The sequence below is a fragment of the Lampris incognitus genome, unplaced genomic scaffold (genome assembly GCF_029633865.1).
Source record: "Lampris incognitus isolate fLamInc1 unplaced genomic scaffold, fLamInc1.hap2 scaffold_119, whole genome shotgun sequence".
In the NCBI taxonomy this organism is placed as follows: domain Eukaryota; kingdom Metazoa; phylum Chordata; class Actinopteri; order Lampriformes; family Lampridae; genus Lampris; species Lampris incognitus.
In genome coordinates this window covers 193,196-206,249 of record NW_026611094.1, presented here as the reverse complement: position 1 = coordinate 206,249, position 13,054 = coordinate 193,196, and the positions used below count along the sequence as shown (strand labels likewise).

At 46.7% G+C, this 13,054-nt stretch overlaps 1 protein-coding gene across 1 annotated transcript in view; it reads right to left on the bottom strand.

Annotated features, from left to right (window-relative positions):
- Positions 1-12,662, bottom strand: part of si:ch211-79k12.1 (uncharacterized protein LOC568891 homolog) — a 20,455-nt gene extending 7,793 nt beyond the window's left edge. Inside the window, exons 1-4 of the mRNA XM_056301752.1 lie at positions 12,454-12,662; positions 7,220-7,338; positions 4,314-4,536; positions 1,706-1,851 (exon numbers count right to left, since the gene is read on the bottom strand). Of these exons, the coding sequence (XP_056157727.1) occupies positions 1,706-1,851; positions 4,314-4,536; positions 7,220-7,338; positions 12,454-12,505 (540 nt within the window). The 5' untranslated portion in view covers positions 12,506-12,662. The remainder of the gene's footprint in view (positions 1-1,705; positions 1,852-4,313; positions 4,537-7,219; positions 7,339-12,453) is intronic.
- Positions 12,663-13,054: the final 392 nt, after the last annotated feature.

Sequence of the window (13,054 nt, the reverse complement as noted above, 5' to 3'; positions counted from 1 at the left end):
TACTTGAATACTGAGCACCTGCTCTATGGAAAGGAGGGAGAAAGAACGAAGGGGGCGAGAGAGACCAAGTGGCTTGAGAAGGACACAGACAGAGGAGAGAGAAAAGACAAGAGAGGGCGAGGAAGTGAGAAGCGGGGATGAGCGCGCGCCTACACAAACACGAGGCAGTGGAGGACGGCGGAGCATAGATACCGAGAGATGAGAGAGGAACGGACAAAAAAAAAAAGAAAGACTAAACACATTTAACGCTGCTACGAGGATTTCATTGCTTATCATTTATCAGTCTTCATCTAATTTTGATGCCTCTATATGACCAACATAATCAAACGAGACCACCAGCGAGAAGATTAGATATTGCTATATGATGATTCCAGATGTTTGTCCCCTGGTCGGACTCCCCACGACCTGTTTCATGGCTCACAGACGGGAGACACAGTCAGAATTAGGGATACCTTACCTTCTCACTGTATATCTTGGAAACAGCTACTACTACTTTCAGCTGCTCCCGTTAAGAGGTCACCACAGCGGATCATGTTTCCATCTCTTCCTGTCCTCTGCATCTTTCTCTGTCACAACAGCCATCTGCATGTCCTCCCTCACCACATCCATAAACCTCCTCTTTGGCCTTCCTCTTGTCCTCTTCCCTTCTATCTTGGAAACAGCTATTTTTCCAAATTACCACTATATCTCTTCACTGCTCCCTACAATACATCGGTTTCCACCACCAATGCATAGCAATGCTGGGAATGGATATTGGGCTTGTGCAATGCGGGCCGGAGTGCAATTGGAATGGGTATCTGTGTATGTTTGACACCGAAATGTTAGCAATGACATGCAAGGCAACTGTTTTTGTTGTTCTATTTGCATGTAACGATGCGTGTCTGTTCCTCTGTATGTTAAATGGAGTATGCCTACTGACGCAAGACAAAACCCAGACGGCAAAATTGCTGTGGCCCGGACCTGTCCCACACCCAACCCTCATCTTTCTTTCATCCGGCCCACATACCGCGTGGAAGGATGGCACTTGGGCGGTCCGCTCCTGTTTGCCAGCTCTGTGTCAGAACCAAGCCAAAGCAATGCCGCATGTGCCACATATTTGCCAAAGGTGGCCCATATTTGTTTTGTGATATTTGGGCCATATTCGCCATTTACCACACGGGCCAATTCAGGGTCACATCCAGATTATACGTTGCCGAGAGCGCTGCATCTTTGCCAAAAAAGGCCCACATTTGATTTGGCATATTCGGGCCATATTTGCTATTATACATGTGGGCCACTTCAGGTTCACATCCATGTTGTCAAGGCCAGAAGAAGGCCATCAGTGCCGCATCATTGCCTGAAGTGGCCCACATCCGGGTGCTATCTGGGAATTGAGGAGCAGTGTAGTGTAGTGTAGTCTAATCTAATCTAAATGACCTAATCTAAAGGCAAATGCATGCACTACAAGTGGGTGAATGTAGATCTTTGCAAAATAAAGTTGTACTTCTGCAAAACACTACTAATTGTGTCCACCAGGGGGGGGCAAAGTTGCAGCTTTGAGGAAAGTGAGTGGAAAGCTGTTAGAAATGGGGGGGCGAGAGAAAGAGAGAGAGAGAGAGAGAGAGAGAGAGAGAGAGAGAGAGAGAGAGAGAGAGAGAGAGAGAGAGAGAGAGAGAGATTCCAAAAGTGTACTGCAGACGCCATGTAAACTCCATAACTTTCTCACCTTTCTCTGCCAGGAGTACTCCGGACTCTCAGATGAGGTGGCAGTACATTCTAGGTCCACATTGGCCCCGAGTGGCACCTTGAGGTTTTCCACGGCACCCAGGTAGCGGCCCATGTCCCCCCTGTACACCATCATCCTTCGCATGTCTAAAAGACGACATCAAGGGAAGAGAGGAATGGTGATCATGCATTAATTAGCCAGAGACTTAAATATTTGCTGTGCAGATACACCGCTTCCAGCAGTCAGGGCATGACTGCTCATGTTTGCAGTGATAGTAGCTGGTAAACAATCAGATCGCTGAGAAAATATGAGCATAGAGCTTCAAGTGTAAAAGGTCACAAGTGGTTCAAAATCCACTGACCAATCAATAATAATGAGACGAGGCCTCATCTTCTTGGTGTCTTCAGTGGGGCAGTGTTGCGAAAATTGCCTCATTTTCTCTTTCCATCTCAATATATGGGCCATGTCTTTCTGGTCAATGGCTTCTCTCTCTCTCTTTCTTATTGTCCATCCGAATATTTGACTGTTACTGATCTCCAGCACTCAGCCACACAAGCACACATACTCAAGAAGTCTATCTTGACGCATTGTTGTACTTCTGATGACAGATGAGGATACAGAAATAGGAATATTTGACATCTTACGTTTCCAGGCACTATTTTCATGTGACCATGCATCCACTGGTGGTTTTCAACATCAAGCTCTGAGGGTGGGAGGTTCATATTGATCCTTTGTTCCATTCAAGCACAAAAATATGACTGGATATGACAAAGATGGCTGTATTCCAAGTATTATGCAGTCCAGTCCATTTTGTGCGAATCTGTGTACTCGGTGCCGTTATGTTGTGATGCAGTTTCCGCTGTTGTGTGGCATTGTTATCTCTCCAGTCATTAACTATTAATGTGTTTTTCTGTCTCTTGCTGTGAAGAAAGCTGTGTCCACAATGTCTGCTAGATTGCCGTTCCCTCCCGCTGGTTAGAAATGTAAGGAAAATTGCAAGCCGTGAAGATTTCAGATTCTGTCTGTTCTGTCTTCTCACCTAGACTTGTTTTTCCTGATGTACTTTCATGTGGGGTTTGTTCCGCTTCTCTTTTAGTCGGGGGAGAGCGTTTCAATATGCACAGGCATTCGACCAGTATTCCTCTAACTAGACAGTCAGATTTAGACACTGTGTATCTGCTCTGCATGTGCCACAATCATTGATTATCAGTTATGTTATTACCCTGCGGAAACATTGCAACTAAAAAAAAAAAGTTGTTTATGCTCAATGTTTCTGCAAGATGCCCCTGGTGTTCACTATTTAAACTTTCTGCTCTATCTTTCTTTATCTTTTGTTTTCAAAGTGAACACCATTGCAACCAAGTCACTGCAAGCAATGTAGCGAATTCAGCTGACAGCCGTCCAGATAGCAGACACATTTGGGCCTAATCTGAAGCACTTTTGGTACTTATGGCTCAGTTACGGCACTGGCAACTGCTGTGTGGGCCAGAAGTGGCCCAAATGTCATAAGCCGGGCCTGACTTGGGTTGCGTTAAGTGTTGTGTGGGCCAGACACGGCCCAAATGTAATGAACCGGGCTTGACTTGGGTCACAGCACTTACTATGTGGGCCAGATGTGGCCCAAGTGTGGCTGAGTTGAGGCAGCCACACTCACCCTGAATCAACGCTGTCATTCAAGGCCAAATGTGGGCCATAAGATAACTGCAGATGTGGGCCATATTTGGGCCAAATATTCTTTGCTATTTGGGCGGGAACAACCGCATCCGGGACGCAAACTCGGGTCTCCCGCACTACGAGCAACTACATTAACCAGTCGACTAAAGGGTCCGACCCATTAGCTAAGGGCTAGCCAGTCTACTCATTCATGGTCGTTACACTACCCCCCTCCTTCAGGGAGCACGTCCTCCTGAAGCGCTTCAGCATTTCAGCCTCCTCACACCACTGGGCTTCCGATGGCCTCACCATCCCACTTCTGACACCAATGTAGCAAAGACGGGGGGCACCCGGGAACTGCCGCAGCAGGCACGTGAACCTGGGTTTCCTGCACCACGGGCGACTACGTTACCCAGATAGCAAAGTTGCTGTGGCCCGGACCCGTCCCACACCCGACACTTCACCAGGCCCACAAACCACTTGGAATGTTAGCACTTGGGCGGTCCACTCCTGTTTGCCAGATCTGGGGCAGAACCAAGCCATAGCAATGCCGCATGTGCCACATATTTGCCAAGGTTGGCCCATATTTGTTTTGTGATATTTGGGCCATATTCACCATTTACCACATGGGCCACTTCAGGGTCACATTCAGATCACATGTTGCCGAGAGCACCGCATCGTTGCCAAAAAAAGGCCCACATTTGGTTTGGCATATTTGGACCATATTTGCCATTATACATGTGGGCCACTTCAGGCTCACATTAATTTTGTCAGGGCCAGAAGAAGGCCATTAGTGTCGCATCATTGCCTGAAGTCGCCCACATCCTGATGCTATCTGGGTAACCAGTTGACTAAAGGGTCTGACCCTTTAGCTAAGGGCTACCGAGTCTACTCATTCATGGTCGTTACACAAGCACAACTTATGCCGTCTCCCTGCATCATCTCCATCACTCACAATGCACTTTGAGGCTCAGCGTCTCAGACGTGGTGGAGTTCTCCAAACGGATGGAGCTGTTGGCATCGTACACACAGCGGTAGGGGCCCTCCATGTAGCTGTTGATGTACGAACGGAACAACCTCAAGAGAAGACGGCCTTCCTCACGCTCCACGTCCCAGCTGTAGCGAAAACAGCGAAAGCCAAAATAGTAGTCATCGAGGCGGACCCACTCCTCCCTGTACTGGTGAAAGAATGAAAGAAAGAAATGATGAGATAACAAGCCTTAATTTCATCTGCAAATAGAAGAAGCGGGGGACATTTTATCATTCGCAGGTACACAATCATAATTACTTTCTGAGGCTGGTGTGGCTGGCAGCCTACTTTAGCTTTCCTAAATGTTACAAAGCCAATATGCAAAGTGTCGAGTGCCTTGATCAAACAGTCTGATGCAAGTGTAGCCTGTTATGGTGCATGTGTTCACACAGAATGGGAGAGTAAAGAAATGTATGCAATCTAATCTTAAAACATGTAGAATCCTAAAACATGTAGAAACGTGTAAAAAATGTTTAGATATAGAACTGCCCTTACAACAATCTTGCTATTTATTAGGATATCACCAGAAGATGCAGAAGACAAAAATCAGACATCACTATTGAGAGTCCTTCTTCTAATTGCTAAGAAGATGATCACAGTCTCCTGGCTGAGGCCACAGCCCGCCACGGTAACACAATGGAGGGAGAAGGTTAAGGATGTCTATTACATGGAACACATAACTGCAGGGGTAATTAAAAAGAGATATATTTTTGACTAAATGGTCCCCAATTATGTCATGTTTTCTCAATTGATCTGAAATAAGAGATAGTGACAACATTCTTCTGGCTCTCTTTTCTCCTCATTTAAATGTGAACACTATGTGTCTTTTTTATATACAATGTATATTTATTTACCTGTTATCTGTGTTCGTGGACAGATGTCACTACCCATTCCTGTTTCCTTTCTTTCTTTTTTGAGAATGGGAACTATGTATGGACATTGAGAGGATGCAAGTGGACAGCACTAAATACAAGTGTAAATGACCACCGAAACGTTTTGTGAACCGGTTACTCAAACTACTTGCCAAGGTGGTCTGGGATGCATTTGACCACTTATCTTTTGTAGTGTAAACGCTAATGCGTCCTGATGCGTCCCCGACAAGACGTAGACAGTAAGGAACTCTTCTTCTTCTTCTTCTTCGGAGTAACGAATTCTGATCACAAGTGGTCAGCAGGACGCATTTGGAGGCGCATGATAGACACAGGTGTAAACGGCGATGTGTCTCGCTGTCCACTTGTGATCCCATCGCCCAAAACGCATTTTAAAACCAAGTGTAAACAGAGTCTAAGTATGTGTTGTGTACTTGAACATGCGACTGTACTGCATAACTGCATCTGACAGACGTAAAAAAAAACAAAAAACATTTAGAAGCAATATGGGAACAGAGAGTTTGAGACTGCATGCTTAAAATATACAAATCCTGGAGAAATGCTTGGATAGTGGTTGTGATTATAACCGTCAAAATAACAACGCTGAAATTACAGCCTACAAATTGGAATAAATTATTTGTTTCTCTGCACAGTCAGTAGATGCTGGAGGCGAAGGAATCCAAAGGTAAGTGAGAGTAATGACACTACATAACTGAACTGGGGCGTCCCACTGAATTGAATAATAATATAATGCTAGCTACCCCCCCCCCCGCAGCACCACGCAGTGTTGGAAATATATATGGAGCTAATCCATCCTCTTTTACAAGCACACTACTGTTCTTGGCCAAAGGCCAAAGCAATATATGGCAAATAAAAACCCTGTGTAGATAAAAAAAAAGGAAGTATCTACACAGTGTCTTCTGATGTGAAGACACCATGTCACACCAAAACGCAGGCGTAACATCGGCTTGTAGCCCTGAGAAAACTCATTTTGGATACATGTCGTGTGTGTGCGTGTGCGCGCGTGCGTTTAATTTCAGGGAATTACTGTTTGCCAATGAATAGCTCAAGTGGAGCAGAGATGGTCTAGAGCCGTCGTCTTCTGATGAGGATATTTGTGTAAAAATGAACTCCACTACCCTCCATCGGCCACGGGGGTTTGATAACTGCTCCTCTAATAGGAATTTAGTCACACAAGTCGTGTTTGGGCAGTATATTGTTCATCTGCTGCGGTATATTTGTTTCCCAGATAGAAAAACTGCTGTCGCCTGGATCCGTCCCACACCCGACACTCCCATCAGGCCCACATACCGCTTGGAATGATGGCACTTGGGCTGTCCGCTCCCGTTTGCCAGATCTGGGCCAGAACCAACCTTTGGCAAATATGTGCCCATATTTGTTTTGTGATATTTGGGCCATATACACCATTTACCACATGGGCCACTTCAGGGTCACATCCAGATTACATGTTACCGACAGCGCCACATCTTTGCCAAAAAAGGCCCACATTTGATTTGGCATATTTGGGCCATATTTGCTGTTATACATGTGGGCCACGTTCAGGCTCACATCCATTTTGTCAGGGCCAGAAGAAGACCATCAGTGCCACATCATTGCCTGAAGTGGCCCACATCCGGATGCTATCTGGGTTTGGTAGTTTCAAGAAATTCAAAAAAAAAAAAAAAAAGTGCATCGCAAGCTGCAAGGATCAACAACTATGCAAAGATTTGGGGGGTTTTTTTTGTTGCTTTATCCAAGATTGTAACAACAGTCTTTCTAACAGTGACGGTATCATGGATATCTGTTTGCATTCTTGGACTGCAATGTTTTACTGTCAGGAATTTTTAGTGTTGGGTGGTGGTGAGGAAATGGCAGTGGAAAATGTCACCGATCAACTACTGAAACGTCCCCATATCCCTCTCGTACCTCCTGACTGACGCCTGGGTGTCTCCCCGTGCTCACCTTTAAGAAGAGCTCAAAGTGGACCTGGCTGCTGTTGAGATCCGAAAACAAACACTCCAGCTGGATCTGGCCGTCCCCCTCCAGAATGGGCTGGCTCGGTCCCTTGATAGTCAGGCTGGCTAAGTGGAGAAATAAAGAAATGAAAGGCGGGGAAGAAGAGCAAGTGGCAGCAGGCACTTGCTGCACAACAACAGTGTTGGAGGCAGGGGGAAGGCGGTTAGCTAGCAGGATGAAGAGGAGGGAGATTTAGACGGGTGGATCACCAAACCGCTACATTGTAGCGGGGTTCTTCTAGTCAACAATATTTCGGGATATGAAATCCCGAATACCCAACCCTGTGGTGTGTCCTGGTACCACTGATGATGCTGTCTGTGATGAGAGCAGATCACTACTTCAGAACTCAGAAACCCGAACCGGAAACGATTTGTTGTCGTCTCATTCGTGTACTTTCATACACAAGAGAGACGGACGTTCCGTTTCTCCCAGCCCACAGCAGTGCAACACAAAAGACAAAAAACGCATATCCAAAAGAAAACGACACCACCAAAAACATACAATAAACGGAGACAACAAAGGAGAGGGGGGGGCACACACACAGTCACCAACACAGTCCAAAACTTTCACTGACCAGAGGACGAACGCCATACTGGCTGGCTAGCAGTTAGCTAGCAGTTAGCCTAGCTTGCCCCATTTCCACGTCCAGTCAGACCGCCCTTGGCGTTTCCTTTTCGGGCACAGCTCCAGGCGGGGGCCGTGGTCCCCTGGGCCCACGGGACGCGGCAGACCAGGCTCCCCCAGCCGATCCAACGCCAGCTCTCCCAAGCCAGACACCTCCTCCGTCCTCCACACGACGACACAAACGCAGCGCGGCCGCCGCCAGACCGCCCTCGGTGTTGTCGGAACCGCCGGTCTGCATGGGCTAGCAGTTAGCTTAGCCTGCCCTGCGCCCGCGTCCAGTCAGACCGCCCTTGGCGTTTCCTTTTCGGGCACAGCTCCAGGCGGGGGCCGTGGTCCCCTGGGCCCACGGGACGCGGCAGACCAGGCTCCCCAAGCCAGACACCTCCCCCGTCCTCCACACGACCGACACAAACGCGGCGCGGCCGCCGCCAGACCGCCCTCGGTGTTGTCGGAACCGCCGGTCTGCATGGGCTAGCAGTTAGCTTAGCCTGCACTGCGCCCGCGTCCAGTCAGACCGCCCTTGGCGTTTCCTTTTCGGGCACAGCTCCAGGCGGGGGCCGTGGTCCCCTGGGCCCACGGGACGCGGCAGACCAGGCTCCCCAAGCCAGACACCTCCCCCGTCCTCCACACGACCGACACAAACGCGGCGCGGCCGCCGCCAGACCGCCCTCGGTGTTGTCGGAACCGCCGGTCTGCATGGGCTAGCAGCTAGCTTAGCCTGCCCCGCGCCCGCGTCAAGTCAGACCGCCCTCGGCGTTTCCTCTTCGGGCACAGCTCCAGGCGGACGCGGCAGACCAGGCTCCCCCAGCCAGACACCTCCCCCGTCCTCCACACGACCGACACAAACGCGGCGCGGCCGCCGCCAGACCGCCCTCGGTGTTGTCGGAACCGCCGGTCTGCATGGGCTAGCAGCTAGCTTAGCCTGCCCCTGCGCCCGCATCCTGTCAGACCGCCCTCGGCGTTTCCTCTTCGGGCGCGGCTCCAGGCGGGGGCCGTGGTCCCTAGGCCTACAGGACGCTCCCAGCCTTCAAACGAAACGGGGCGATCACAGCCATAATTCTTCACACGACGACGCGAACTCAGACGCAGACGTGGGTGAAGACGCTGCGCGGTCGGAACTGGGGGAGGCCGGCGCAAACCCGAGCCGGCGACGCCATTTTCCCCACCGACAGTCCTTGACTGACGTTTTACTCGCAGCAAGGAGGAGAGCCGTTACCGGAAGTTGGCTTAATGTTAACGCTCCAAAACAGGAACGGTGGGTGGAAATTGTCCAAGACGTTTTTGTTACGGAAAAGTCGACATACGTTTTGAGGGTCCAAGAGAAGATATTGTAACGTGCGTGGATAACTAGACACGAATCATTAATGAATCGGACCTTTTAGTCGAGCGGTCAGCGACGTCTCCCGCGGTGCGGGGAGAACGGGTTCGCGTCCCGGCCGCGGCGTTTCCTGTGGTTGCCTCCTGAATTCGTTAAAATGGAACTGGGAATAATGGAATATTTCTATGGTAACACCGACAATTTGAATCCCTAATTAAAATATTTGTGTGAACACTGACCCTTTAGCCGAGCGGTTAGTGATGTCGCCTTGTGGTGCAGTACACCCCGTATCGAATCCCGCACCGGGCAAGAATGTAACCGGTTACATTATTTTTTGTTTTCTTTTGTTTTTATTATTTTTATTTGTATATCTTATGTCTTACTGTATTCTTTTGTGTTGATGTTGTTGTACCGTTCTGTTCATATATTTTTGAAAACTTAATAAAAAAACTTCAAGGAAAAAAAAATATTTGTGTGAATATTGAAATATTTCCAGACAACTTTATTGTTATTTTTTGTTATTTAGTTATTATTATTATTTTAATCTGTTTGAATATCTTACTGTCCTTTTGTGTGTTGATGTTGTTGTACTGTTCTGTTCATATATTTTTGAAAACTTAATAAAAGAACTTTAAGGAAAAAAAATATTTGTGTGAATATTGAAATATTTCCAGACAACTTTATTGTTATTTTGTTGTTATTTTATAATTATTGTTATTTTAATCTGTTTGAATATCTTACTGTATTCTTTTGTGTGTTGATGTTGTTGTACTGTTCTGTTCATATATTTTTGAAAACTTAATAAAAAAACTTTAAGGAAAAAAAAATATTTGTGTGAATATTGAAATATTTCCAGACAACTTTATTGTTATTTTTTGTTATTTTATTATTATTGTTATTTTAATCTGTTTGAATATCTTACTGTATTCTTTTGTGTGTTGATGTTGTTGTACTGGTCTGTTCATATATTTTTGAAAACTTAATAAAAAAAACTTTAAGAAAAAAAATATTTGTGTGAGTATTGAAATATTTCCAGACAACTTTATTGTTATTTTTTGTTATTTTATTATTATTGTTATTTTAATCTGTTTGAATGTCTTACTGTATTCTTTTGTGTGTTGATGTTGTGGTACTGTTCTGTTCATATATTTTTGAAAACTTAATAAAAAAACTTTAAGGAAAAAAAATATTTGTGTGAATATTGAAATATTTCCAGACAACTTTATTGTTATTTTTTGTTATTTCATTATTATTTTTATTTTAATCTGTTTGAATATATTACTGTCCTTCTGTGTGTTGATGTTGTTGTGCTGTTCTGTTCATATATTTTTGAAAACTTAATAAAAAAACTTTAAGGAAAAAAAATATTTGTGTGAATATTGAAATATTTCCAGACAACTTTATTGTTATTTTGTTGTTATTTTATAATTATTGTTATTCTAATCTGTTTGAATATCTTACTGTATTCTTTTGTGTGTTGATGTTGTTGTGCTGTTCTGTTCATATATTTTGGAAACCCGATAAAAACTTAAGTGAGGAAAAAAAAGAAGAGCAGGTGGCACATCTCTACGTGTAGGCTGTTGATTACAAAAATACAGATTTCTCAGTTAAGCGTTTAACGTTTCTCTCGGTTAAGCGTTTAACGTTGCTGATATGCACATAGATCAAGCCTTTGTTAAGGGATACTTTGAAAAACACCGCTTCCTGTTTCCTGTGCTTTGTTTCAGCCTGCTGCTGGAAATGTGCCTGAACACTGAAAAGCCAAACAATACAATCCAACACGACCAACCAGTGGCGACTGGCCAGTACAGGGCGCTGGGGCGCCGCCCCCTTCAAATGTCAAGAGATGAAAATCTACTTAAACATGTTAAATATCATTTAGTTGTATAAAGCAAATGAAGTAAAACCGTTTTTCAGTCTGTCAGCAGCCATCAAATATTGGTTGCAAATGGTTTTTGGTTGATTCCTGTCTGAATACATATACTTCCTGGGTGAGGGGCCAAACCATACCTTATGTAAGCCCTCAAACTTGGTGACCTGAGGCTGCTGTCTGATTGGTTTCTTCAGATTTTCCATGGGGCGCAGTTCTTTTTTTGACCCCGCCCCCTTTTTTCTCTCCAATTGTACCCGGCCAATTACCCCACTCTTCCGAGCCGTCCCGGTCGTTGCTCCGCCCCCTCTGCCTATCCGGGGAGGGCTGCAGACGACCACACGCCTCCTCCGATACATGTGGCGTCGCCGGCCGCTTCTTTTCACCTGACAGTGAGGAGTTTCGCCAGGGGGACGTAGCGCGTGGGAGGATCACGCTATTCCCCCCAGTTCCCCCTCCCCCCTCCCCCAAACAGGCGCCTCGAGACTTTCCATGGGGCGCAGTTCTGTGCTGCCCCAGACACTCCCGCTTTTATTGGCAGCGAATTGGTATTGTTTTAATGTTGTTTTTTTTTCCTCCCTCTAATGTGATTGGACAATTCTCGCGGCTGTCAATCATATTCACACCCACCGCGACGCCTCGGCTCGACGGATACGAACCCTGATGAAATAATAATAATAATCTTTATTTCGGACACACAGCCGGTCCATAGCATAAAAGCAACAATACAGTAATAATAATAACAAGATAAAGGCCACATTGTCCTTCTTAATAACTCGGTGACTGTGCGGACATGCTGTCAGGTGTGCTGCGCCAAGGTAAATTGCGCCCCCCCCCCCCCGCAAATTTTTAGTACCAGCCGCCACTGCTCACTGAAAAGTCAAACAATACAATCCCGCACGACCAGCGACGGGGCTTTCCGCTTCAGGGATGATGCTGACAACAACAAGTCATTTCTAGGGCCCCCCCGTCTTCAAACCAGCACGGGGGGGGGGGGCTGGACGACATCTCAGTGTCGAGCTAACTAGCCTGTGCACGCGGGCGTGAAATTATTAGATTGTCCCTCTGTGCAGTCCCTCATTAAGTCTCTGGCACTTCCTCCTCCCGATTTCACAGTCGTGCGAAGTAGCAGGGGAAGTCCAGCACGGGGACAAAGGAAAGTAAAAACCTTTCGCAGCAAACGCAGGAAAGAACACACGCACGCACGCACGCGCACGCACACGCACGCACACGCACACACACAAATATGCATACATAGATTATAATAGATTATAAACCCATGATCTCAACAACCTGTGACTTAATTGGTCGAGCGTCGTCCGGATGTTGATCATTAACGAGGCGCGGTGATCAATAAGGCGTATTTACCATAAGCGCTGTGAATCAGAGCGATCAGGAGAATCCCCCGGAGTCCCTTCATGGCTGCAGACCACGCAGGAGAGCGACAGCTGTGCGGCGCGTGTGGCCCGAAGTGAAAGTTCGGCGGATATATATTGACAGCGCGCGCGGCGGAGGTGTGGCCTGCTGCCTGCTCGGCTGGCGCGCGGCCATCAAGACACGCGCCAGCCAGGTAACAGCCACCGTTCGTGGGGAGGGGGACGATGACATTGACTCGGCGTGGTTACGATGAACCGTCCGAGACGTGCGCTGCAGTCGGTTGACTCTCGTTTTCGCTGTTTTGACAGAAGTTTCGAAAGTGAACGGGGGAAAAAAAGTGAGGACGCGCCGCTCGTCCAATAGGGGGATTTCTTTCCGCCGCGTCATTTGTCTCCGTGGAACTGCAACGGTCTGAAGTTACTTAGCGCTTTATTCCGCCCTGCAACAATGTTACCATCCAGGTTATACTATGTATACTACCCAGGTTATACTATGTATACTACCCAGGTTATACTATGTATACTACCCAGGTTATACTATGTATACTACCCAGGTACTACCCAGGTTATACTATGTATACTACCCAGGTTAT